The following is a 24,434-nucleotide window of genomic DNA, read 5'->3' as shown; positions in this document are numbered from 1 at the left end:
AGGAGAGCGCGATGCCCCAGGGGTGGGCGGGAGGATGAGGCGCTAGCCAATAGCAAAAGAGCCCTGCGGGCGGTAGGTGGGGCCTGTGTAGGAGCGGACCAATGGAAAGCGGCGGCGCGGCCCGGAAGTAGCTCGGGACGGCGGTGACGACGCATGCGCAGTGCGCGGTGCCCGGCCATGCCGAAGGGAGCGAAGCCGGCGGGGGCCAAGCAGGAGGAATGGAAGGGGGGGGAGGAGGGTGAGACCCCCGTGAGGGGACCCCGAAAATCGGGGGGGGGGAGACCCCCGGGAATGGGGGGGGGGGAGATCCCGGGAATGAGGGGGGGGAGACCCCGGGAATTGGGGAGGGGAGACCCTGGGAATGGGGGGGGGGGGGAGAGCTCCGGGAATTGGGGGATGGGGAGAGCCCCGTGAGGGGACCCCGAAAATGGCGGGAGAGACCCCGGGAATGGGGGGGAGAGTCCTGGGAAGGGACCCCAAAAATGGGGGAAAAATCCCCGGGATGGGACCCCAAAAGTGAGGGGAAAACCCTCAGGAATTTTGGGTGGAGACCCCGGGATGGGACCCCAGGAATTTTGGGGGGATCCCCCCCCTTTGTGGGGCCTCCTCAGGCCTGAGGAACAACCCCCAAAGTCCGCGGGAGGAACCTTGCCCAAAATCCTTGGATTTTACCCCAGATCCTTGGATTTTATCCCCAAATTCCTGGATTTTACCCCAAATCCTTGGATTTCACCCCAAATCCTTGGATTTCACCCCAAATCCTTGGATTTTGGGGCGCCCCCAGACCCTTTTTCCTCCCCTCTCCCCTCAGAGCAACCGGTCAAGAAGGGCAAGAAGGACCGGAAAGGCAAAAAATCCGTGAGTGACCCCTGACCCCTCCCCAAATTCCCCGATTTCCCCCCAAAATTCCCGGATTTCCCCCCAAAATTCCCGGATTTTCCCAAAATTCCCGGATTTCCCCCCAGTTTTTCGAGGAGTTGGCGGAGGAGGAGAAGGCGGCGCCGGCCGAGCCCCCCCCGGCCCCTGAGAAGGATGGACCGCCCCCAGGCCAGGTTAATTAGCATAATTAGCATAATTAATGTGAATAATTAAGCATAATTAGCATATGCAGATGAGTTGATTAGGGAGGGGTTAATGGGGGTGTGGCTGGGGAGGGGCCTGAAGGGAAGGAGGGGATTAAATGGGAATGGGAGGGGCTTAAAGGGGTGGGGTTTAGTGGGAGGGGCTAAAGGATAAAGGGGAGGGGCTTGAAAAGGTGTGGTTTAATGGGCGGAGCCAACTGAGAAAAGGGGAGGGGCTTAAAGGGGTGTGACAGAGTGGGAGGGGCTTAAAGGGGTGGGGTTAAAAGGGGAGGGGCTAAAGAAGAAAGGGGAGGGGCTTAAAGGGGTGGGGATAAAAGGGGAGGGGCTTAAAAGGGTGGAGTTTAATGGGTTAAAAGAGGTGGGGCTTAAATGGGCATGGCTAAAGGGGAGGGGCTAAAGGGCCATGACCAGAGTGGGTGGAGCCAAACCCAGCCTGGTTTCAGTGGGCGGGGAGGCAATCAAGGAGCTAATTAAGGGTTAATTAGCGCTAATTAAGGGTGTTGAACCCCCCCCAGGGGTCCCGGCGGAAGCGGGAGCGCCGGAAGGAGCCGCGGCGAGGGCGGGGGGCGGAGCCTGAGCCCGAGGAGGAGGAGCTGAGCCGGCGGCTCCAGGCCCTGGCAGCCGCGGCCGAGGAGGAGGAGGAGGAGGAGGAGGAAGGTCCGGGATGGGAATTTGGGGGGTCCTGGGGGGGTTTAACCCCTCGGTGACCCCCAAAATCTGACCCACAGCTCCAGCGGCGCGGAAAGGAGGGAGGAGGAGGAAGGTGAGGGGGGAAAAAGGGGGATTCTGCCCCAAAAAAAAGGGGGAAAAGGGGAAAAAATGAGGGGAAATTGCCACAAAAAAAGGGGGAAAAAGGGAAAAAAGGAGGGGAAAATCTGCCCCAAAAAAGGGGGGGAAAGGGGAAAAAATAGGGGAGAAATTGCCCCAAAAAAAGGGGAAAAAAGGAAAAAAAATGAGGGGAAATTGCCCCAAAAAAAGGGGGAAAAAGGGAAAAAAGGAGTGGAAAATCTGCCCCAAAAAAAGGGGAGAAAGGGAAAAAATTTGGGGGAAAATTTGCTCAAAAAAGTTGGAAAATGAGAAATAAAATGAGGGAGAAATTTAATGAAAAAAAAAATGGGAAAATGCCAAAAAATGAAAGCAAAATTTGCCCTAAAAAAGTGGGAAAAAGGGAAAAAAAATGAGGGAGAAATTTGCTCAAAAAAAGCTGGAAATAGGTAAAAAAAGTGAGGGAGAAATTTGTAAAAAAAAAATGGGGAAAAAAGGAAAAAATGAGGGAAAATTTATCCTAAAAAGTGGGAAAAAATCAGAAAAATTGAGGGGGAAAATTTGCCTTAAAAAAGTGGAAAAAGGTGAAAAAAAAAGAGGAGAAATTTGCCACAAAAAATGTGGGAAAAAGGCAAAAAATGAGGAAAATTTGCTGAAAAAAAATGGGATTTTGGAAGGGAAATGCTCCAAAAAACGAGGGGAATTCAGTGAAAATGGGGAATTTTGGGGAGAAAAGGGAATAATATGGGATTTTTCCCATTTTTTCCCTCAGGGTGGGAACGTTTTCGCTGCTCTGAGCCAGGAGCAGAGCGAGGAAGAGGAGGAGGAAGAGGAAGAAAAGGAAAAAAAAACGTCCAAGGGGAAAATTGCCAAGGTGGGGTCACCTGAGGGGGGAAAATCCCCAAATTCTTGGGGGAAAAACCCAAATCTCTGGGAAAAAATTCAAAATTTCTGGGAAAAATCCTAAAATTTATTTTAAAAAACTCTAAAATCTCTGGGAAAAAACCCAAAATCACTGGAAAAAAACCCCCAAAATCACTGGAAAAATCCCAAAACCTCTGGGAAAAAACCCAAATCCCTGGAAAAAATTCAAAGTTTTTGGAAAAACCCCAAAGTCTTGGGGAAAAAACTCAAAATCTTTAAAAAATTCTAAAATCCCTGGAAAAAAACCCGAAATCACTGGAAAAATCTAAAATCTTTTAAAAAACCCTCAAAATTTCTGTAAAAATCCCAATTTTTCTTCCAAAAAACCCCAAAATCCCTGGAAAAATCCCAAAATTCCCAGGAAAAATCCAAAATTTCTTTTAAAAAACCCAAAATTCCTGGAATAAAACCCAAAAATCCCAGGAAAAATCCAAAACCCTTTAAAAAAACCCTCAAAATTTCTGTAAAAATCCCATTTTTTTTCCAAAAATCCCCAAAATCCTTGGAAAAAATCCCAAAATTCCCAGGAAAAATCCAAAATTTCTTTAAAAAACCCCAAAATTTCTGTAAAAATCCCAAAATTCCTGGAATAAAACCCAAAATCCCAGGAAAAATCCAAAATTTCTTTAAAAAAACCCCAAAATTTCTGTAAAAAAACCCCAAAATCCCAGGAAATTGCCCCAAAATCCCAGAAAACCCCGGAATTCCCGGGAATGCCCCGGCAGGAGGAAGAGGAGGCCGAGAGGAGGAAGAGGAAGAGCAGCAGGAACGACAAATCCAAAGGGAGGCGAAAGGTGGGGAATTTTTATGGGAATTTTTTATGGGAATTTTTTGGGGGGAATTTTTTATGGGAATTTTTTTTGGGAATCTTTTTGGGGAATTTTTTTGGGGAATTTTTTTGGGGATTTTTTTGGGGAATTTTTTTTTGGGAAATTTTGGGGGGGAATTTTTTGGGGGGGAATTTTTTTTGGGAATTTTTTTTGGGAATTTTTGGGGAATTTTTTTGGGGAATTTTTTTGGGGGGAATTTTTTGGGGAATTTTTTTTTGGAATTTTTTTGGGGGGGAATTTTTTTGGGGAATTTTTTATGGGAATTTTTTTTGGGAATTTTTTGGGGATTTTTTGGGGATTTTTTTTTGGGAATCTTTTTGGGGAATTTTTTTGGGATTTTTTTGGGGGGAATTTTTTGGGGAATTTTTTTTGGGAGTTTTTTTTTGGGAATTTTTTTTTGGGAATTTTTTTGGGGAATTTTTTGTGGGGAATTTTTTTGGGGAATTTTTTTTTGGAATTTTTTTGGGGGGAATTTTTTGGGGAATTTTTTTGGGAATTTATTTTGGGAATTTTTTATGGGAATTTATTTTGGGAATTTTTTTTGGGAATTTTTTGGGGAATTTTTTTGGGGAATTTTTTTGGGGGGAATTTTTTTCAGGAATTTTTTTCGGGAATTTTTTTTTGGGAAATTTTTTGGGGGAATTTTTTTTGGGGGAATTTTTTGGGAATTTTTTTGGGAATTTTTTTGGGGGGAATTTTTTGGGGGGAATTTTTTTTGGGAATTTTTTTGGGAATTTTTTTGGGGGGGAATTTTTTGGGGGGAATTTTTTTTGGGAATTTTTGGGGGAATTTTTTGGGGGGGAATTTTTTTGGGAATTTTTTGGGGGAATTTTTTATGGGAATTTTTTTGGGGAATTTTTGGGGAATTTTTTATGGGAATTTTTTGGGGAATTTTTTATGGGAATTTTTGGGATTTTTTTTGGGAATTTTTGGGGATTTTCCCCCTTTTTTTGGGATTTTCCCAAATTTCCCAGGAAACCCCAAAACCCCCAATTTTTGTTGGTTTTAATTCCCAATTTTCCACCCCAAAATCCCTCAGGGAAAACCCGGCAGCGACGATGAGGAGGCCGAAGGCTCCGAGGAGCCCAAAGGGGGGAAGGTAAAGGTGGGGGAGGGGAAATTTAGGGGTTTTTTGGTTTTTTGGGGAGGGGAAAAAACCCCAAAATTTGGGATTTTTGCCCCATTTTGGGACAGAACAAATTTGGAGCCCTGAGAGACGAGGAGGAGGAGGAGGAAGAGGAGGAGGAGGAAGAGGAAGGAGCCCGGAAGGGAAGTGAGAATGTGAGTTTGGGGTGGGGGGAGGGGCCCCCGAGGGGATTTTGGGGGAATTTTGGGAAATTTTGGGGATTTTTGGGATATTTTAGGTTTTTTTGAGGTTAATTTAAAATATTAAATAAAATACTGAATAAAATATTAAATTTTAAAATATTTTAAAATATTTTGGGGATATTTTGGGAAATTTAGGGGATTTTGGGGATATTTTGGGGTTTTTTTTGAGAGTATTTTAAAATATTAAATAAAACACTGAATAAAATATTAAATTTTAAATTATTTTAAGATATTTTGGGGATATTTTGGGAAATTTAGGGGATTTTGGGGATATTTTGGGGATGTTTTTTGGGATATTTTGGGATATTTTAGGATATTTTAAGATATTTTGGGTTATTTTTTGGGTGTTTTTGGGATATTTTGGGCTGTTTTGGGATGTTTTGGATGGTTTTGGGTTATTCTGGGGGTATTTTGGGTTATTTTGGGTTATTTTGGGATGTTTTTGGGATATTTTAGGACATTTTTTGGGGTGTTTTTGGGGTTATTTTGGGATATTTTGGGATATTTTGTGATATTTAAACATATTTTAGGATATTTTCAGCTATTTTGGGATTTTTTTGGATGTTTTTGGGATATTTTGGGTTATTCTGGGGATATTTTGGGGTATTTTGGGGTATTTTGGGTTATTTTGGGGTATTTTGGGTTATTATGGGATGGTTTTGGGTCCCTCCCCAGGAGCAGGAGGAAGGGGCGGGGCCGAGGGCGGGGCCGGATCCGCGAATCAGCAAAAAGGAGAAGAAGAAGATGAAGAAACAGGTGAGGGGGTGGGGCTTAATCATATTCAAATCAGCAGGTGTGGCCTGTGGTGGGCGTGGCTTCACAATTGGGTGTGGCTTAATAGGTGTGGCCAAACAGGCGTGCAGATTTGTGGGTGTGGCTCCCTGTGGGCGTGGCCTGAGCGTGGCCACGCCCCCAGGTAGAGCTTGAGTGACAGGTGGGGATGTCAGGGATAAGTGGGTGTGTCCCTGGCGGGTGGGCGTGTCCCTCTGAGCCTGGCCCCGCCCCCAGGCGGAGCTTGAGCGGCAGGTGGGGGGGTCAGGGATAAGTGGGCGTGTCCCTCTGAGCCTGGCCCCGCCCCCAGGCGGAGTTTGAGCAGCAGGTGGGGGGGTCAGGGATGGGTGGGCGTGTCAGGGATGTGTGGGCGTGTCCCTCTGAGCCTGGCCCTGCCCCCAGGCGGAGTTTGAGCGGCAGGTGGGGGGGTCTGGGATAAGTGGGCGTGTCCCTCTGAGCCTGGCCCCGCCCCCAGGCGGAGTTTGAGCGACAGGTGGCGTCGCTGCGCGCCGCGGCCGCCTCGGGGGACAGCGACTTCGCGGTGTCGCAGGCGGAGCTGTCGTCGCGACAGGCGATGCTGGAGAACGCCTCCGACATCAAGGTGAGGGGGAAAACACACCTGGGAGAGGGAAATACACCTGGGGAGGGGGAAACACACCTGGGGAGGGGGGAAACACACCTGGGGAGGGGGAAACACACCTGGGGAGGGGGGAAACACACCTGGGGAGAGGTGAAACACACCTGGAGGGGTGGAAATACACCTGGGGAGGGGGAAACACACCTGGGGAGGGGGGAATACACCTGGGGAGGGGGAAAAATACACCTGGGGAGGGGGGAAACACACCTGGGGAGGTGAAACACACCTGGGGAGGTGAAACACACCTGGGGTGGGGGAAATACACCTGGAGGGGGGGAAATACACCTGGGGAGGGGGGAATACACCTGGGGAGGGGGAAACACACCTGGGGAGGGGGAAACACACCTGGGGAGGGGGAAACACACCTGGGGAGGGGGAAATACACCTGGGGAGGGGGAGAAATACACCTGGGGAGGGGGGAATACACCTGGGGAGGGGGAACACACCTGGGGAGAGGGAAATACACCTGGGGAGGGGGGAATACACCTGGGGAGGGGGGAAGTACACCTGGGGAGGGGGGAAATACACCTGGGGAGGGGGGAATACACCTGGGGAGGGGGGAATACACCTGGGGAGGGGGAAAATACACCTGGGGAGGGGGAACACACCTGGGGAGGGGGAAATACACCTGGGGAGGGGGAAATACACCTGGGGAGGGGGAAAAACACCTGGGGAGGGGGAAATACACCTGGGGAGGTGAAACACACCTGGAGGGGGAAAAATACACCTGGGGAAGGGGAAATACAACTGGAGAGGGGGAAACACACCTGGGGAGGGGGGAAATACACCTGGGGAGGGGGAAATACACCTGGAGAGAGGGAAATACACCTGGGGAGGGGGAAAATCCCCCTGGAGAGGGGGAAATACACCTGGGGAGGGGGAAAAATACACCTGGGCTACCTCAAATATGTTTTTTCCTGTTTTGCCCCCCTTTTTTCCTGTATTCCCCCGTTTTCCCCCCGTTTTTCCCGTTTTCCCGTGTTTTCCCCCTGTTTTTTCCCATTTTCTGGTGTTTTCCCCCTGTTTTTTCCCGTTTTCCCGTGTTTTCTCCCCGTTCCCATCCCCGTTTTTCCCATTTTCCCGTGTTTTCCCCCCGTTTTTTCTGTGTTTTCCCCCCATTTTTTCCCGTTTTCCCGTGTTTTCCCCCCGTGTTTTCCCGTTTTTTCCCGTTTTCCCCTGTTTTCCCCCCATTTTTTCTGTGTTTTCCCCCCGTTTTTCCCGTGTTTTCCCCCCGTTTTCCCCCCGTTTTCCCCCCATTTTTTCTGTGTTTTCCCCCCGTTTTTCCCGTTTTCCCCTGTTTTCCCCCCGTTTTTCCCAGCTGGAGAAGTTCAGTATCTCGGCTCACGGGAAGGAACTTTACGTCAACGCCGACCTCAACATCGTGGCCGGGCGGCGCTACGGGCTGGTGGGGCCCAACGGGTGCGGATTGGGGAGAAACCCCGGGGTTTTGGGAAAAATCTCAGGGATTTGGGAAAAATCTCATGGATTTGGGGAAAAAACCCAGGGATTGGGGAGAAACCCCGGGGTTTTGGGAAAAATTCCATGGATTGGGGAAAAATCCCAGGGATTGGGGAGAAACCCCGGGGTTTTGGGAAAAATCTCAGGGATTTGGGAAAAATCCCTGGGATTGGGGAGAGATCCCGGGGTTTTGGGAAAAAAACCCAGGGATTGGGGAGAAATCCTGGGATTTTGGGAAAAATCTCATGGATTTGGGGAGAAATCCCGGGATTTTGGGGAAAATCTCATGGATTGGGGAGAAATCCAATGGATTGGGGAGAAATCCCGGGGTTTTGGGAAAAATCCGGAGATTTCAGGGAAAAATCCCAGGGACTGGGGAGAAATCCTGGGATTTTGGGAAAAATCTCATGGATTTGGGGAAAAATCCCAGGGATTGGGGAGAAATCCCAAGATTTTGGGGAAAAATCTCATGGATTTGGGGAAAAATGCCAGGGATTGGGAAAAATCTCATGGATTTGGGGAAAAATCCAATGGACTGGGGAGAAATCCCGGGGTTTTGGGAAAAAATCCGGGGTTTTGGGAAAAATCCAATGGATTGGGGAGAAATCCCGGGGGTTTTGGGACAAATCTCATGGATTTGGGGAAAAATGCCAGGGATTGGGGAGAGATCCCGGGGTTTTGGGAAAAAAACCCAGGGATTGGGGAGAAATCCATTGGATTTTGGGAAAAATCTCATGGATTTGGGGAAAAATCCAATGGATTGGGGAGAAATCCCGGGATTTTGTGGAAAAATCTCATGGATTGGGGAGAAATCCCAGGGTTTTGGGAAAAATCTCATGGATTTGGGGAAAAATCTCATGGATTGGGGAGAAATCCCGGGATTTTGGGAAAAAATCCGGGGTTTTGGGAAAAATCCCAGGGATTGGGGAGAAATCCCAGGATTTTGGGAAAAATTCCATGGATTGGGGAGAAAATCTCATGGATTGGGGAGAAATCCCGGGGTTTTGGGAAAAATCTCATGGATTTGGGGAAAAATCCGGAGATTTCAGGAAAAAATCCCAGGGTTTTGGGAAAAATCTCATGGATCTGGGGAAAAATCCCAGGATTTTGGCTTTCCGGGATTTGGGCTCATTCTCGTTATTTTTGGGTTCATTCCGGGTGGTGTTGGGTTAATTTTGGGTGGTTTTGGGTTAATTTCAGGTGTTTTTGGGTTCATTTCCGGTGTTTTTGGGCTCATTCTGGTGTTTTTGGGTTCATTTCCGGTGTTTTTGGGTTAATTTCCGGTGTTTTTGGGTTCATTTCCGGTGTTTTTGGGTTCATTTCCGGTGTTTTTGGGTTCATTTCCGGTGTTTTTGGTTCATTTCCGGTGTTTTTGGGGTAATTCCGGGTGTTTTTGGGTTGATTTCCGGTGTTTTTGGGTTCATTCCGGTGTTTTTGGGTTCATTTCCGGTGTTTTTGGGGTAATTCCGGGTGTTTTTGGGCAATTCCGGGTGTTTTTGGGTTCATTTCCGGTGTTTTTGGGTAATTCCGGGTGTTTTTGGGTTCATTTCCGGTGTTTTTGGGTTCATTTCCGGTGTTTTTGGTTCATTTCCGGTGTTTTTGGGGTAATTCCGGGTGTTTTTGGGTTCATTTCCGGTGTTTTTGGGGTAATTCCGGGTGTTTTTGGGTTCATTTCCGGGTGTTTTTGGGTTCATTTCCGGTGTTTTTGGGTGTTTGGCAGGAAGGGGAAGACGACGCTGCTGAAGCACATCGCGAACAGAGCCCTCAACATCCCCCCCAACATCGACGTGCTGCTGTGCGAGCAAGGTGAGCACACCTGGGCACACCTGGGCACACCTGGGCACACCTGGAGACACCTGAGATAGACCTGGGGACACCTGGGGACACCTGGGCACACCTGGGGACATCTGGGGACACCTGGGGACACCTGAGATACACCTGGACACACCTGGGGACACCTTGGCACACGTGGGGACACCTGAGACACACCTGGGGACACCTGGGGACACCTGGGCACACCTGGAGACACCTGGGGACACCTGAGATACACCTTGGGACACCTGGGGACACCTGGACACACCTGGGGACACCTGGGCACACGTGGGGACACCTGAGACACACCTGGGAACACCTGGGGACACCTGGGGACACCTGGGCACACCTGGGGACACCTGGGTAGCTCACCTGTCTCTCACCTGTGCAGAGGTGATGGCTGATGACACACCTGCGGTCCAGGCCGTGCTCTGTGCTCACCCCAGTGTGCTTACCTGGGGTTACCTGTGTCATTACCTCTCACCTGTCTCACCTGTGTTTACCTGTGCAGAGGTGATGGCTGATGACACACCTGCGGTCCAGGCCGTGCTCCGCGCCGACACGCAGTGTGCTTACCTGGGGTTACCTGTGTCATTACCTGTGTGATTACCTGTGTGATTACCTGTATTTACCTGTGTGATCACCTGTCCCAGAGGTGATGGCTGATGACACACCTGCGGTCCAGGCCGTGCTCCGTGCTCACACCCCAGTGTGGTTACCTGGGGTTACCTGTGTGATTACCTGTGTGATTACCTGTGTGATTACCTGTGTGTTTATCTGTATTTACCTGTCTCACCTGTGTGTTTACCTGTCTCACCTGTGCAGAGGTGATGGCTGATGACACACCTGCGGTCCAGGCCGTGCTCCGTGCCGACACGCAGCGCCTGCGGCTCCTGGACGAGGAGCGGCGCCTGCAGGGGCTCCTGGAGAGCGGCGACGACGCGGCCGCGGAGAGGCTGGAGAAGGTACCTGAGACACACCTGGGCACACCTGGGCACACCTGGGGACACCTGGGCACACCTGGGGACACCTGGGCACACCTGAGCACACCTGGGCACATCTGGGCACACCTGGGGACACCTGGGGACACCTGGGGACACCTGGGACACACCTGAGCACACCTGGGCACACCTGGGCACACCTGGGGACACCTGGGCACACCTGAGACACACCTGGGGACACCTGGGCACACCTGGGGACACCTGGGCACACCTGAGACACACCTGGGGACACCTGGGGACACCTGAGACACACCTGAGACACACCTGGGGACACCTGAGACACACCTGAGACACAGCTGGGGACACCTGGGCACACCTGGGGACGCCTGAGATACACCTGGGGGTGTCACACTAACCCCACCTGTCTCTGTCTCACCTGTCAGGTGTACGAGGAGCTGCGGGCCACAGGCGCACACACACACCTGGGGGTGTCACACACACACCTGGGGTGTCACACACACACCTGGGGGGTGTCACACACACACCTGGGGTGTCACACACACACCTGGGGGGTGTCACACACACACCTGGGGTGTCACACACACCTGGGGTGTCACACACACACCTGGGGGTGTCACACACACACCTGGGGAGTGTCACACACACACCTGGGGGTGTCACACACACACCTGGGGGTGTCACACACACCTGGGGGTGTCACACACACACCTGGGGGTGTCACACACACCTGGGGGTGTCACACACACACCTGGGGGTGTCACACACACACCTGGGGTGTCACACACACACCTGGGGGTGTCACAGACACACCTGGGGTGTCACACACACACCTGGGGGTGTCACACACACCTGGGGGTGTCACACACACCTGGGGTGTCACACACACACCTGGGGGTGTCACACACACACCTGGGGGTGTCACACACACACCTGGGGGTGTCACACACACACCTGGGGTGTCACACTAACCCCACCTGTCTCTCTCACCTGTGCAGGTGTACGAGGAGCTGCGGGCCACAGGTGCGGCGGCGGCCGAGGCCAAGGCGCGGCGGATCCTGGCCGGGCTCGGCTTCACCCCCGAGATGCAGAACAGGAGCACCCGGAAATTCTCGGGGGGGTGGAGGATGAGGGTGTCCCTGGCCAGGTGAGCACAGGTGGGGACAGGTGAGGGTGTCCCTGGCCAGGTGGGACAGGTGAGGGTGTCCCTGGCCAGGTGAGCACAGGTGGGACAGGTGAGGGTGTCCCTGGCCAGGTGGGGACAGGTGGGGACAGGTGAGGGTGTCCCTGGCCAGGTGAGCACAGGTGGGACAGGTGAGGGTGTCCCTGGCCAGGTGGGGACAGGTGGGGACAGGTGAGGGTGTCCCTGGCCAGGTGAGCACAGCAGGGACAGGTGAGGGTGTCCCTGGCCAGGTGGGGACAGGTGAGGGTGTCCCTGGCCAGGTGAGCACAGGTGAGACAGGTGAGGGTGTCCCTGGCCAGGTGAGCACAGCAGGGACAGGTGAGGACAGGTGGGACAGGTGAGGGTGTCCCTGGGCAGGTGGGGACAGGTGAGGGTGTCCCTGGCCAGGTGAGCACAGCAGGGACAGGTGAGGACAGGTGAGGGTGTCCCTGGCCAGGTGAGCACAGCAGGGACAGGTGGGGGTTGGGGGTGTCCCTGGCCAGGTGAGCTCAGATGGGACACGGGGGGAGGATGGGGGGGCTTTGGGTGTGCCCAGGTGTCCCCAGGTGTATCCAGGTGTGTCCCCAGCTGTCCCCAGGTGTATCTCAGGTGTCCCCAGGTGTCCCCAGGTGTATCCAGGTGTCCCCAGGTGTCCCCAGGTGTGTCCCCAGCTGTCCCCAGGTGTATCTCAGGTGTCCCCAGGTGTCCCCAGGTGTCCCCAGGTGTGTCCCCAGCTGTCCCCAGGTGTCCCCAGGTGTCCCCAGGTGTCCCCAGGTGTGTCCCCAGCTGTCCCCAGCTGTCCCCAGCTGTCCCCAGGTGTGTCCCCAGGTGTATCTCAGGTGTCCCCAGGTGTCCCCAGGTGTCCCCAGGTGTCCCCAGGTGTGTCCCCAGCTGTCCCCAGGTGTCCCCAGCTGTCCCCAGCTGTCCCCAGCTGTCCCCAGCTGTCCCCAGGTGTATCCAGGTGTGTCCCCAGCTGTCCCCAGGTGTCCCCAGGTGTGTCTCAGGTGTCCCCAGGTGTATCCAGGTGTCCCCAGGTGTGTCCCCAGGTGTATCCAGGTGTCCCCAGCTGTCCCCAGCTGTCCCCAGGTGTCCCCAGGTGTGTCCCCAGGTGTATCCAGGTGTGTCTCCGCAGGGCTCTGTTCCTGGAGCCGACGCTGTTGATGCTGGACGAGCCCACCAATCACCTGGACCTGAACGCCGTCATCTGGCTCAACAAGTGCGGGAAACCCGGGAATTCCGGGAATTCCGGAACCTTCCGGGACCTTCCGGGACCTTCCGGGACCTTCCGGGACCCCCGGGGGATTCTGGGGAATTTTCTGGGAATTTTTGGGGGGGAATTTCCCCAAATCCCGGGAATTTCTGGGGGGAGTTTTGGGGAATTTGGGATTTTTTTTGGGAGGGCTGGGATTTGGGATTTTGGGGACTTTGGGATTTTGGGATTTGGGGAATTTTGGGATTTGGCTCATCCAGAGCGGGAATTTGGGGGGTTTTGGGGTGCTGGGGGATGCCAGAATTCCCGTTTTTTCCCCCAAAAAATTCCCATTTTTCCCTCAGAATTCCTATTTTTCTTCTCCAAATCATCTTTTTTTCCCCAAAATTCCCACTTTTTCTCCATAAATTCCTGTTTCTCCCCCCAAATTCCCATCTTTTCCCCCCAAATCCCCGTTTTCTCCCCCAAAATTCACATTTTTTCCCCCAAACTTCCCGTTTTTCCCCCCAAACTCTCTTTTTCCTCCCAAATCCCCATTTTTCTTCCCTAAACCCCCATTTTCTCACCCCAATTCCCATTTTTTCCCCCCAAATTCCCATTTTTCCTCCCCCAATTTCTCATCCTTAACCCCAGAATTTCCATTCTTCTACTACCCAAAATTCCCATTTTCTCCTCCAAATCTCTGTTTTCTCCCCCCAAAATTCCCATTTTTTCCCCCCAAATCCCATTTTTCCCCCCCAAATTCCCCATTTTTCCCCCAAAATCCCCGTTTTTCCCCCAAAATTCCCATTTTTTCCCCCAAAATTCCCATTTTTCCCCCCAAATTCCCTTTTTTTTCCCCCCAAATCCCCATTTTTTTTCCCCCAAATTCCCATTTTTCCCCCCAAATTCCCTTTTTTTTCCCCCCAAATCCCCATTTTTCCCTCCCCCAATTCCGTTTTTGCCCAAATCCGGGCGTTTTGGCCCCGATTCCCGCAGTTACCTGCAGGGCTGGAAGAAAACGCTGCTGGTGGTGTCGCACGACCAGGGCTTCCTGGACGACGTCTGCACCGACATCATCCACCTGGATTCCCAGAGGCTGCACTACTACCGCGGGAATTACAGTGAGAAGCCCGGATTTGGGGGGAAAAACCGAAAAAACGGGAAAAAACGGGAGAAAAATCGCAAAAAATGGGAAAAAACAGGAAAAAACAGGGAAAAAATGGGAAAAACCAGGGGAAATGGGCTCTGATCCACCTGGATTCCCAGAGATTGCACTGCTACCGCGGGAATTACAGTGAGAACCCCGGATTTGGGGGGAAAAACCGGAAAAACGGGAAAAAACGGGCAAAAAATGGGAAAAAATGGGAAAAAAATAGGAAAAACGGGGAAAAAACGGGGAAAAAGAGGGGAAATGGGGTCTGATCCACCTGGATTCCCAGAGGCTGCACTGCTGCCACGGGAATTACAGTGAGAATTCCCGGGATTTGGGGGGAAAAAGGGAAAAAATGGGAAAAAACGGGAGAAAAATCGCAAAAAATGGGAAAAAAACGGGGGAAATGGGGTCTGATCCACCTGGATTCCCAGAGATTGCACTACTACCGCGGGAATTACAGTGAGAAGCCCGGATTTGGGGGGAAAAAGCGGAAAAACAGGAAAAAACGGGTGAAAAATAGCAAAAAATAGCAAAAAATGGGAAAAATGGGAAAAAAACAGGGAAAAATGGGAAAAAAGAGGGGAAATGAGAGGGGATCCACCTGGATTCCCAGAGGCTGCACTACTACCGCGGGAATTACAGTGAGAATTCCCGGGATTTGGGGGGAAAAACCGGAAAAACAGGAAAAAACGGGAGAAAAATAGCAAAAAAGGGGAAAAAACGGGGAAAAATGGGGAAAACGGGGAAAAAATCCAGGGGAAATGGGGTCTGATCCACCTGGATTCCCAGAGGCTGCACTGCTACCGCGGGAATTACAGTGAGAACCCCGGATTTGGGGGGAAAAAGCGAAAAAAAGGGAAAAAACGGGCGAAAAATAGAAAAAAATGGGAAAAAACGGGAAAAAACGGGGAAAAAATGGGAAAAAACAGGGGAAAAAATGGGAAAAAACGGGCAAAAAATGGGGAAAAATGGGAAAAAATGGGAAAAAATGGGAAAAAATGGGAAAAAACCAGGGGAAATGAGAGGTGATCCACCTGGATTGCCAGAGATTGCACTGCTACCGCGGGAATTACAGTGAGAATCCCGGGGTTTCTGGGAATTTTGGGTGGAAAAAGGGAAAAAATGGAAAAAAACGGGAAAAACCAAGAAAAAAAAGGGGGAAAAAGGGGAAAAAATGGGAAAAAATGGGTGAAATTGGGAGTTTGTCCACCCGGATTCCCAATGGTCGTGCCGGTGGTGTGGGAATTACAGTGAGGAATCCCAAGAATTCCTGGAATTTTGGGTGGAAAAAGGGTGAAAACGGGAGAAAAGAGGGAAAAAAATGGGAAAAAATGGGAAAAATGGGGAATAAAAGGGGAAAAACGGGGGGAAAATGGGGGGAAATGTGGGAATGGAAGGGAAAAACGGGGATTGGGGCCCGGAAGGAGCCGGAATTCCCGGGAATTTTGGGGTTGCAGTGACCTTTAAGAAGATGTACCAGCAGAAACAGAAAGAGCTGATGAAACAATTCGAGAAACAGGAGAAGAAACTGCGAGACCTCAAGGCCGGGGGGAAATCCACCAAGCAGGCGGTGAGGGGTTCCTGGGAGCCCCAAATCCCCCGGAATTCAACCCCAAATCCCTGGGAATTCAACCCCAAATCCCTGGGAATTCAACCCCAAAATCCCCGGGAATTCAACCCCAAAATCCCTGGGAATTCAACCCCAAATCCCTGGGAATTCAACCCAAAATCCCTGGGAATTCAACCCCAAATCCCTGGGAATTCAACCCAAAATCCCCGGGAATTCAACCCAAAATCCCCGGGATTTCAACCTAAAATCCCCGGGATCTGAGCCCAAAATTCCTGGGATTTCAACCCCAAAATCCCGGGGAATTCAACCCCAAAATCCCCGGGATTTCAACCCCAAATCCCCGGGAATTCAACCCAAAATCCCTGGGATCTGAGCCCAAAAATTTCAACGATTTCAACCCCAAAATCCCCAGAATTGGGGCCCCAAAATCCCTGGGATTTCAACCCCAAATTTCTGGAATTTCAACCCCAAAATGTCAGGAAATTGAGCCTCAAAATCCCTGGGGTTTGAGACTAAAAGCCCTGGAATTTTCAGCTCCAAATCCCAGGAATTTCAACCCCAAAACTCCTGGAAATTCAACCCCAAAACTTCTGGAATCTTGACCCCAAAGCCCCTGGAATTTCAGCCCCAAAACCCCAGGAATTTTAGACTCAAAATCCCTGGAATTTCAACCTCAAAGTCTCTGGAATTCCAACCCCAAAACCCCTGGAATTTCACCCCTAAAATCCCTGGAATTTCAGCCCCAAAATCCCTGGAACTTCATCCCCAAAACCCCAGGAATTTCATTCCTAAAATCCCAGGAATTTCATCCTCAGATCCCAAGAATTTCATCCCCAAATCTCTGGAATTTCAACCCCAAACCCCCAGGAATTTCAGCCCCAAAACCCCAGGAATTTTATCCCCAACATCTCTGGGATTTCAACCCCAAAATTCCTGGAATTTCATCCCTAAAATCCCTGGAATTTTAGACTCAAATTCCTCAGAATTTGAACCCTGAAATCCCTGGAATTTCAGCCCCAAAACCTCTGGAATTTCAACCTCAAAATCTCTGGAATTTCATCCCCAAAACCCCAGGAATTTTATCCCCAAAATCTCTGGGATTTCAACCCCAAAATCCCTGGAATTTCAGCCCCAAAATCCCTGGAATTTCAGCCCCAAAACCCCAGGAATTTCATCCTCAAATCCCAAGAATTTCATCCCCAAATCTCTGGAATTTCAACCCCAAACCCCCAGGAATTTCATCCCCAAAACCCCAGGAATTTTATCCCCAAAATCTCTGGAATTTCAGCCCCAAAATCCCTGGAACTTCATCCCCAAAATCCCTGGAATTTCAGCCCCAAAACCCCAGGAACTTCATCCCTAAAATCCCAGGAATTTTAGACTCAAATTCCTCAGAATTTGAACCCTGAAATCCCTGGAATTTCAGCCCCAAAACCTCTGGAATTTCATCCCCAAAACCCCAGGAATTTTATCCCCAAAATCTCTGGGATTTCAACCCCAAAATCCCTGGAATTTCATCCCCAACTCCCCGGAATTCCAACCCCAAACACGAATCCCCATCTGGGGATTGGGGGGGGAGGGGGTGGGAATTTCCTCCCCCCCCCCTCCCCTCCCCCCACCCCCGACCCCATTTTCCCCTCCCCAATTCCCAATTCCCGGCCGGAATTCCGGGTTTTTCCCCCCCAGGAGAAGCAGACCAAGGAGGCGCTGACGCGGAAGCAGCAGAAGTGTCGGCGGCGGGCGCCGGACGAGGCCTCGGCCGAGGCTCCGGAGCTGCTGCGGAAGCCTCGGGAATATTCCGTGCGCTTCACCTTCCCCAACCCGCCCCCCCTGAGCCCCCCCATCCTCGGCCTGCACGGTCAGAAACGGGGCTTTGGGGGGGAGTTTGGGGGGTTTCGGGTGGAATTTTTGGGATTTTGGGTGGAATTTTTGGGATTTCGGGTGGAATTTTTGGGATTTCGGGTGGAATTTTGGGGGTTTAAAGTCAGAATTTGGGATTTTGGGTGGAATTTTGGGGATTTTGGGTGGAATTTTGGGGTTTTGAGGCTCAAATTTGGGATTTGGGGTGGAATTTTGGGGGTTTGGGGGCGGGATTTGGGATTTTGGGTGGAATTTTGGGGGTTTAAAGTCAGAATTTGGGATTTTGGGTGGAATTTTTGGGATTTTGGGTGGAATTTTGGGGGTTTGGGACTGGAATTTGGGATTTTGGGTGGAATTTTGGGGGTTTAAAGTCAGAATTTGGGATTTCGGGTGGAATTTTTGGGGATTTTGGGTGGAATTCTTGGGATTTCGGGTGGAATTTTGGGGGTTTGGTTGGAATTTTGGGGGTTTGGGGTTGGGGTTTGGGGGTTTGGGGAGGAGGGAATTTGAGGGCTGAAGTCAGAATCTGGGATCTCAGGTGGAATTTTGGGGGTTTGGGGCTGGAATATGGGGTTTTGGGGCTCGAATTTGGGATTTTGGGTGGAATTTTGGGGGTTTGGGGTTGGAATTTGGGATTTGGGGCTGGAATTTGGGGGGTTTGAGGCCGGAATTTGGGATTTTGGGTGGAACTTTTGGGATTTTGGGTGGAATTTTTGGGATTTTGGGTGGAATTTTGGGGGTTTGGGGTTGGAATTCGGGGTTTTGGGGCTCGAATTTGGGATTTTGGGTGGAATTTTGGGGGTTTGGGGTTGGAATTTGGGATTTGGGGCTGGAATTTGGGGGGTTTGAGGCCGGAATTTGGGATTTTGGGTGGAATTTTTGGGATTTTGGTTGGAATTTTGGGGGTTTAGGTTGGAATTTTGGGGGTTTGGGGGTGGAATTTGGGGGGTTTGGGTTTGGGTTAGGCCTGCACGGTCAGCCCCGCCTCGGGACGGGACCCCGGGAATTCCGGATGGGAAACGGGACTGGGGGGCGGGATTTGGGAATTTTGGGTGGAATTTTGGGGGCTTAAAGTCAGAATTTGGGATTTCGGGTGGAATTTTTGGGGTTTGAGGTTGGAATTTGGGATCTCGGGGTGAATTTTGGGGTCTCTGGGTGGGTTTTGGGGATCCCAGATCGGATTTTGGGGGTCCCAGGATGAATTTTGGGGTCCCAGGAGGGATTTTGGGGTCCCAGGAGGGATTTTAAAGCCTCAGGTTGAATTCTGGTCTCTTTCCCACCCCCCAAAATCCCCGATTCCCCCCCAAATCCAGGCGTGGATTTTGGCTACGAGGGCCAGGAGCTGCTGTTCCGCAACCTGGATTTTGGGATCGACATGGAATCCCGAGGTGGGACCCCCAAAACCCCCCAAAATCCCCCCAAAATCCCCCCGGGGGGGTCGGGGGGACCCCGCCCTGACCCGGGGACCCCCCGATTTCCCCCCGAAATCGTCAGTTTGCATCGTGGGCCCCAACGGGGTGGGGAAGAGCACCCTGCTGCAGCTGCTGACCGGGGCCCTGACGCCGGTAGGGACCCCCAAAACGGGGAGGGGACCCCCAAAACGGGGAGAGGGACCCCGAAAATGGGGAGAGGGACCCCGAAAATGGGGAGAGGGACCCCGAAAATGGGGAGGGGACCCCGAAAATGGGGAAAGGGACCCTGAAAATGGGGGGAGGGACCCCAAAAATGGGGAAAGGAGACCAAAAATGGGGGGAGGGACCCCGAAAATGGGGAGGGGACCCCCAAAACGGGGAGGGACCCCCAAAAACGGGGAGGGGACCCCGAAAATGGGGAGAGAGACCCTGAAAATGGGAAAGGGACCCCGAAAACGGGGAGAGGGACCCCGAAAATGGGGAAAAGACACCAAAAATGGGGAAAGGAGACCAAAAATGGGGGGAGGGACCCCGAAAATGGGGAAAGGGACCCCAAAAACGGGGAGGGGACCCCGAAAATGGGGAGAGGAGACCAAAAATGGGGAGAGGGACCCCGAAAACAGGGAGAGTGACCCAAAAAATGGGGAAAAGACACCAAAAATGGGGAAAGAAGACCAAATATGGGGGGAGGGACCCCGAAAATGGGGAGAGGGACCCCGAAAATCGGGGAGGGACCCCAAAAATGGGGAGAGGGACCCTGAAAATGGGAAAGGGACCCCGAAAATGGGGAGAGGGACCCCGAAAACGGGGAGAGGGACCCTGAAAATGGGGAGAGGACCCCGAAAATGGGGAAAAGACATCAAAAATGGGGAAAAGACATCAAAAATGGGGAGAGGGATCCCAAAAATGGGGAGGGGACCCCCAAAACGGGGAGAGGGACCCCAAAAATGGGGAAAAGATACCAAAAATGGGGAGAGGGACCCCAAAAACGGGGAGAGAGACCCTGAAAATGGGGGGAGGAGCCCAAAAATGGGGAGAGGGACCCCAAAAATGGGGAAAAATGGAATATTGGGAGAGAAAAATCCCCCCAAAAATTCGGGGAGAGGAAATCCCCAAAAACGGATCCGAAACGGCCCCAAAATCCTCCAAAATGAGGGGGAGGGACCCCAAGAAAAGAGAGAAGATTTTGGATGGTTGGGGGAGGGGAAAATCCCCCCAAAAATTGGGGAAGAAATTCCCGAAAATCGGGAGGGAGGAGCCTCAGATTTTGGGGTGGAAAACCCAAAAAAGGTGAAAAATTCCCAAAAAAACCCCAAAATTGGGGATTTTTAACCCTTTCCCCCCGGTTTCTCCGCAGCTCCGGGGGCAGATGAGGCGGAACCATCGCCTGGTAAAGGGGGCGGGGCCAGAGGGGGCGGGGCTTCAAAGGGGGCGGGGCATCAAGAGGGGCGGGGCATCAAGGGGGCGTGGTCAGGGAACGTGGCCACTGTGTTAGATTAATAAGAGGGGTGGGGCCTAAATGGGTGTGGTCAATGTGGTGTGGTCTCAGAAGGGGGCGTGGCCAACGGGCGCAGTCACCCGATTACAGCTTGATAAAAGGGGTGGAGCCTAAATGGGTGTGGCTACAGGGGGCGTGCCCCCAAAACGGGGCGTGGAAACATCGATCGGGGGAAAGGGGAGGAGCCTCGATGGGCGTGGCTTCACTAAAAGCACAAACTCAGAATTGGGCGTGGCAAAACCCCAAAAATGCTCTCCCATTGGTTGATTGATGGCGGTGTGGGCGTGTCCCTGAGGGGGGTGTGTGTGTCCAGTGGGTGTGTCCCCGATGGGTGGGCGTGTCCGGTGGGAGTGTCCCTGAGGGATGGGTGTGTCCCCGATGGGTGGGCGTGCCCCGTGGGCGTGTCCCTAAGGGGGTGGGCGTGTCCCCAATGGGTGTTGGTGCCCAATGGGCGTGTCCCTGCAGGGTGGGCGTTTCTGGTGGGCGTGTCCCTGAGGGGTGTGAGTGTCCCCGATGGGTGTTTGTGCCCAGTGGGCGTGTCCCCGATGGGTGGGTGTGTCCAGTGGGTGTGTCCCTGAAGGGTGGGCGTGTCCCTGAGGGGTGGGCGTGTCCCCCATGGGTGTTTGTTCCCAGTGGGCGTGTCCCTGATGGGTGGGTGTGTCTCTGTTGGATGGGCGTGTCCGATGGGCGTGTCCCTGATGGGTGTTTGTTCCCAGTGGGCGTGTCCCTGAGGGGTGGGCGTGTCCCCGATGGGTGTTTGTTCCAAGTGGGCGTGTCCCTGAGAGGTGGGCGTGTCCCCAATGGGTGGGTGTGTCTCTGCTGGATGGGTGTGTCCGATGGGCGCGTCCCCAATGGGTGTTTGTGCCCAGAGGGCGTGTCCCCGATGGGTGGGCGTGTCCCCGATGGGTGGGCGTGTCCCCGATGGGTGCCTGTGCCCAGAGGGCGTGTCCCCGATGGCTGGGCGTGTCCCCGATGGGTGGGCGTGTCCCCGATGGGTGCCTGTGCCCAGAGGGCGTGTCCCTGAGGCGGCCCCGCCCCCCTGCAGAAGGTGGGGTTCTTTAACCAGCAGGCGGCCGAGCAGCTGCGGCTGGAGGAGACGGCGGCCGAGTTCCTGCAGCGCAGCTTCAACCTGGCGCACCAGGACGCGCGGCGCTGCCTCGGCCGCTTCGGCCTCGAGGGCCACGCCCACACCCTGCAGATCGCCAAGCTCTCGGGTGGGCGGGGCTTGGGGGGGCGGGGCTGCTGGGGGAGGGGTGTGGTTACAACCTGGGAGGGCGTGGTTGTGGCACAGGGGGTGTGGTTAGTGCCTGGGTGGGCGTGGTTATGATAAAGGAGGTGTGGTTAGTGCCTCAGTGGGCATGGCGTATGCCTGGGTGGGCGTGGCTAATGTATAGGAGGCGTGGTTATCACGTGGGTGGGCGTGGCCGGCAGCTGGAGGGGCGTGGTTTCAATGGAGAGGGCGTGGCTGTTGCAAGGGGGAGGGGCTTCACATTCAGGCTTTAGGGTGTGCTGGCCCTTTAAGAAAAGGGCGTGGCTGTCGTGATGAAGGACAGATCTGAGGGTGCGGGACGGGGGGGCGTGGCCACGTTTGACAGACAGCCATGGCAGCCAATCAGCGCCGCAGGGTGGGCGTGTCCCGGCGCTGACCCCGCCCCTTTCCCGCAGGCGGGCAGAAGGCTCGGGTGGTGTTCGCGGAATTGTCCTGCCGGGAACCGGACGTGCTGATCCTGGTGAGCCCCGGGGGCGGGGCCTGGCCGGGAGGGGGCGGGGCCTGGCCGAGAGAGGGGCGGGGCCAGCTCTGACCACACCCAAGTGACCCCTTGACCTTTCCAGTGATGCTGTTCTCGCCCAGATCTGGGTGGGGACAAGAGGGTGTGGTCTTTTTTGGAAGGGGCGTGGCCTATTCGCAAAGGGCGTGGTTTTAAAGGGGCGTGGCCTGTCCTGACCACGCCTCTGAGTGACCCCTTGACCTTTCCAGAGCCTCTGTCCTCATTCAGCTCCCAGTCTGGGTGGGGTCAGGAGGGTGTGGTCCCTTCAAGAAAGGGCATGGTTACTTCATAATGGGCGTGGTCTCTCATAGAGAGGCGTGGCCAGCCAGGAGCGTGCCCCTGTGACCTTTTGACCTTTCCGGCACTGCTCTCCTCCCCCTGCTGTGGGTGGGGTCAGGAGGGCGTGGTCTCCTTAGGAAGGGGTGTGGCTTTACCCCCGAGGGGCGTGGCCTCTCCCTGAGGGGGCGTGTCCATCCCTGACCACACCCAAACACCCCCAGGACGAGCCCACCAACAACCTGGACATCGAATCCATCGACGCTTTGGCCGACGCCATCAACGAGTACAAAGGAGGTGGGGCCGGGGCTGGGCCGGGGGGCGGGGCCGGGGGGCGGGGCCGGCGCGGTGACGTCACGCTGACCTCACGATGACGTCACAGCGGTGATCGTGGTGAGCCACGACGCGCGGCTGATCACCGAGACCAACTGCCAGCTGTGGGTGGTGGAGGAGCAGGGCCTGAGCCAGATCGACGGCGACTTCGAGGATTACAAACGGGAGGTGCTCGAGGCCCTGGGCGAGGTGGTGGCCCTGCGGCCGCGGGACTGAGTGACCCGCTGACCGCCCGAGTGACCGCCCGAGTGACCGCCGGAGTGACCTGAATGACCAGAGTGACCAGAGTGACCACCAGAGTGACCAGAGTAACCATCAGAGTGATCACAGTGACCATCAGAGCAACCACAGTGATCACAGTGACCACTGGAGTGACCAGAGTGACCACCAGAGTGACCAGAGTAACCATCAGAGTGACCAGAGTGACCATCAGAGTGATCACAGTGACCATCAAAGCAACCACAGTGACCACAGGGATCACTCAAGTGACCACAGTGACCGCCTGAGTGACCACAGTGACCACCAGAGTGACCAGAGTGACCATTGGAGTGACCACAGTGACCACCCCAGTGACCACCTGAGTGACCACAGTGACCAGAGTGGCCACCAGAGTGACCACACTGATCACGAGTGCCCACAATGACCACCCCAGTGACCACAGTGACCACCTGAGTGACCACAGTGACCACCAGAGTGACCAGAGTGACCACCAGAGTGACCAGAGTGACCACTGGAGTGACCACAGTGACCATCAGAGTGATCACAGTGACCATCAAAGCAACCACAGTGACCACAGTGATCACTCGAGTGACCACAGTGACCGCCTGAGTGACCGCAGTGACCACAGTGACCACCAGAGTGACCAGAGTGACCATCAGAGTGATCACAGTGACCATCAAAGCAATCACAGTGACCACTGGAGTGACCACAGTGACCATTGGAGTGACCACAGTGACCATCAGAACAACCACAGTGGTCACAATGTCCACCAGAGTGACCACACTGATCACTTGAGTGACCACAGTGACCACCTGAGTGACCACAGTGACCACCACAGTGGTCATGGTGACCACAGTGACCATCAGAGTGACCACAGTGGCCACTGGAGTGACCACTGGAGTGACCACTGCAGTGACCGGGGCGGGGGCGGGGCCCAAGGAGGGCCCGGGGTAATAAAAGGTGGTGGAGCAAAATGGCGGCTGTGGGCGTGGTCAGTGGGATGACGTCATTGGGGTTTCTTGGGGGTGTGGTCAGTGTGATGACATCATTGGGGTTTCTTTGGGGCGTGGTCAGTGTGATGACATCACTGGGGGGATCACTTGTGGGCGTGGTCATTGATGACATCACTGGGGTGAATTGTGGGCGTGGTCAGTGATGATGTCACCGGGATTTTGGGGCGTGGTCAGTGAGGTGATGTCATTTAGTGGGGCATGGTCAGTGTGATGACATCACTGGGTGTGGTTCCTGTGGGCGTGGCCACTGTGATGACATCACTGAGATTTTGGGGCGTGATCGGTGTGATGACATCACTAGGTGTGGTCCCTTTGTGGGCGTGGTCAGTGTGATGTCATCACTGGGTGTGGTCCCCTGTGGGCGTTCCCCTCCCCAGCCCCTCCCCCCACACAGACTCGGACGCTTCCCT

The 24,434-nt window shown here is 53.3% G+C and overlaps 1 protein-coding gene across 4 annotated transcripts; it reads left to right on the top strand.

The window, feature by feature from the left end:
* The first annotated feature begins 129 nt into the window (after positions 1-129).
* ABCF1 (ATP binding cassette subfamily F member 1) lies at positions 130-23,985 on the top strand. Of its 4 annotated transcripts, XM_086870753.1 has the most exons (27): positions 130-238; positions 812-858; positions 966-1,052; positions 1,598-1,739; positions 1,811-1,845; positions 2,620-2,721; positions 3,443-3,565; positions 4,641-4,700; positions 4,796-4,882; positions 5,606-5,686; positions 6,104-6,121; positions 6,195-6,302; positions 7,657-7,757; positions 9,517-9,602; positions 10,434-10,573; positions 11,566-11,714; positions 12,862-12,945; positions 13,918-14,042; positions 15,532-15,644; positions 17,331-17,502; positions 18,818-18,892; positions 18,999-19,069; positions 20,274-20,306; positions 21,460-21,628; positions 22,080-22,144; positions 22,684-22,756; positions 22,842-23,985. In XM_086870753.1, the coding sequence occupies exons 1-27, from the start codon at positions 154-156 to the stop codon at positions 23,006-23,008; spliced, it is 2,598 nt and encodes an 865-aa protein (XP_086726879.1). In that variant the 5' UTR covers positions 130-153; the 3' UTR covers positions 23,009-23,985. The 4 variants fall into 4 exon arrangements, with proteins under 4 accessions (XP_086726879.1, XP_086726881.1, XP_086726880.1 ...); XM_086870755.1 differs by lacking the exon at positions 6,104-6,121 and having other exon boundaries at positions 3,497-3,565; positions 6,177-6,302; XM_086870754.1 differs by lacking the exon at positions 6,104-6,121 and having other exon boundaries at positions 3,464-3,565; positions 6,177-6,302.
* Positions 23,986-24,434: the final 449 nt, after the last annotated feature.

The sequence above is a fragment of the Cyanistes caeruleus genome, chromosome 33, assembly GCF_971803275.1.
Source record: "Cyanistes caeruleus chromosome 33, bCyaCae1.hap1.1, whole genome shotgun sequence".
NCBI classification, from domain to species: domain Eukaryota; kingdom Metazoa; phylum Chordata; class Aves; order Passeriformes; family Paridae; genus Cyanistes; species Cyanistes caeruleus.
This window is presented reverse-complemented; position numbering and strand designations above follow the sequence as displayed.

Excerpts from the sequence above, each read along its gene's own strand:
- ABCF1 (XM_086870752.1), top strand. The coding sequence starts at position 154 with ATGCGCAGTGCGCGGTGCCCGGCCATGCCGAAGGGAGCGAAGCCGGCG. Across the intron at positions 5,687-6,176 it reads AGAAGAAGATGAAGAAACAG|GCGGAGTTTGAGCGACAGGT; the intron begins GTGAGGGGGTGG and ends CCCCGCCCCCAG. Across the intron at positions 11,715-12,861 it reads ATGAGGGTGTCCCTGGCCAG|GGCTCTGTTCCTGGAGCCGA; the intron begins GTGAGCACAGGT and ends GTGTCTCCGCAG.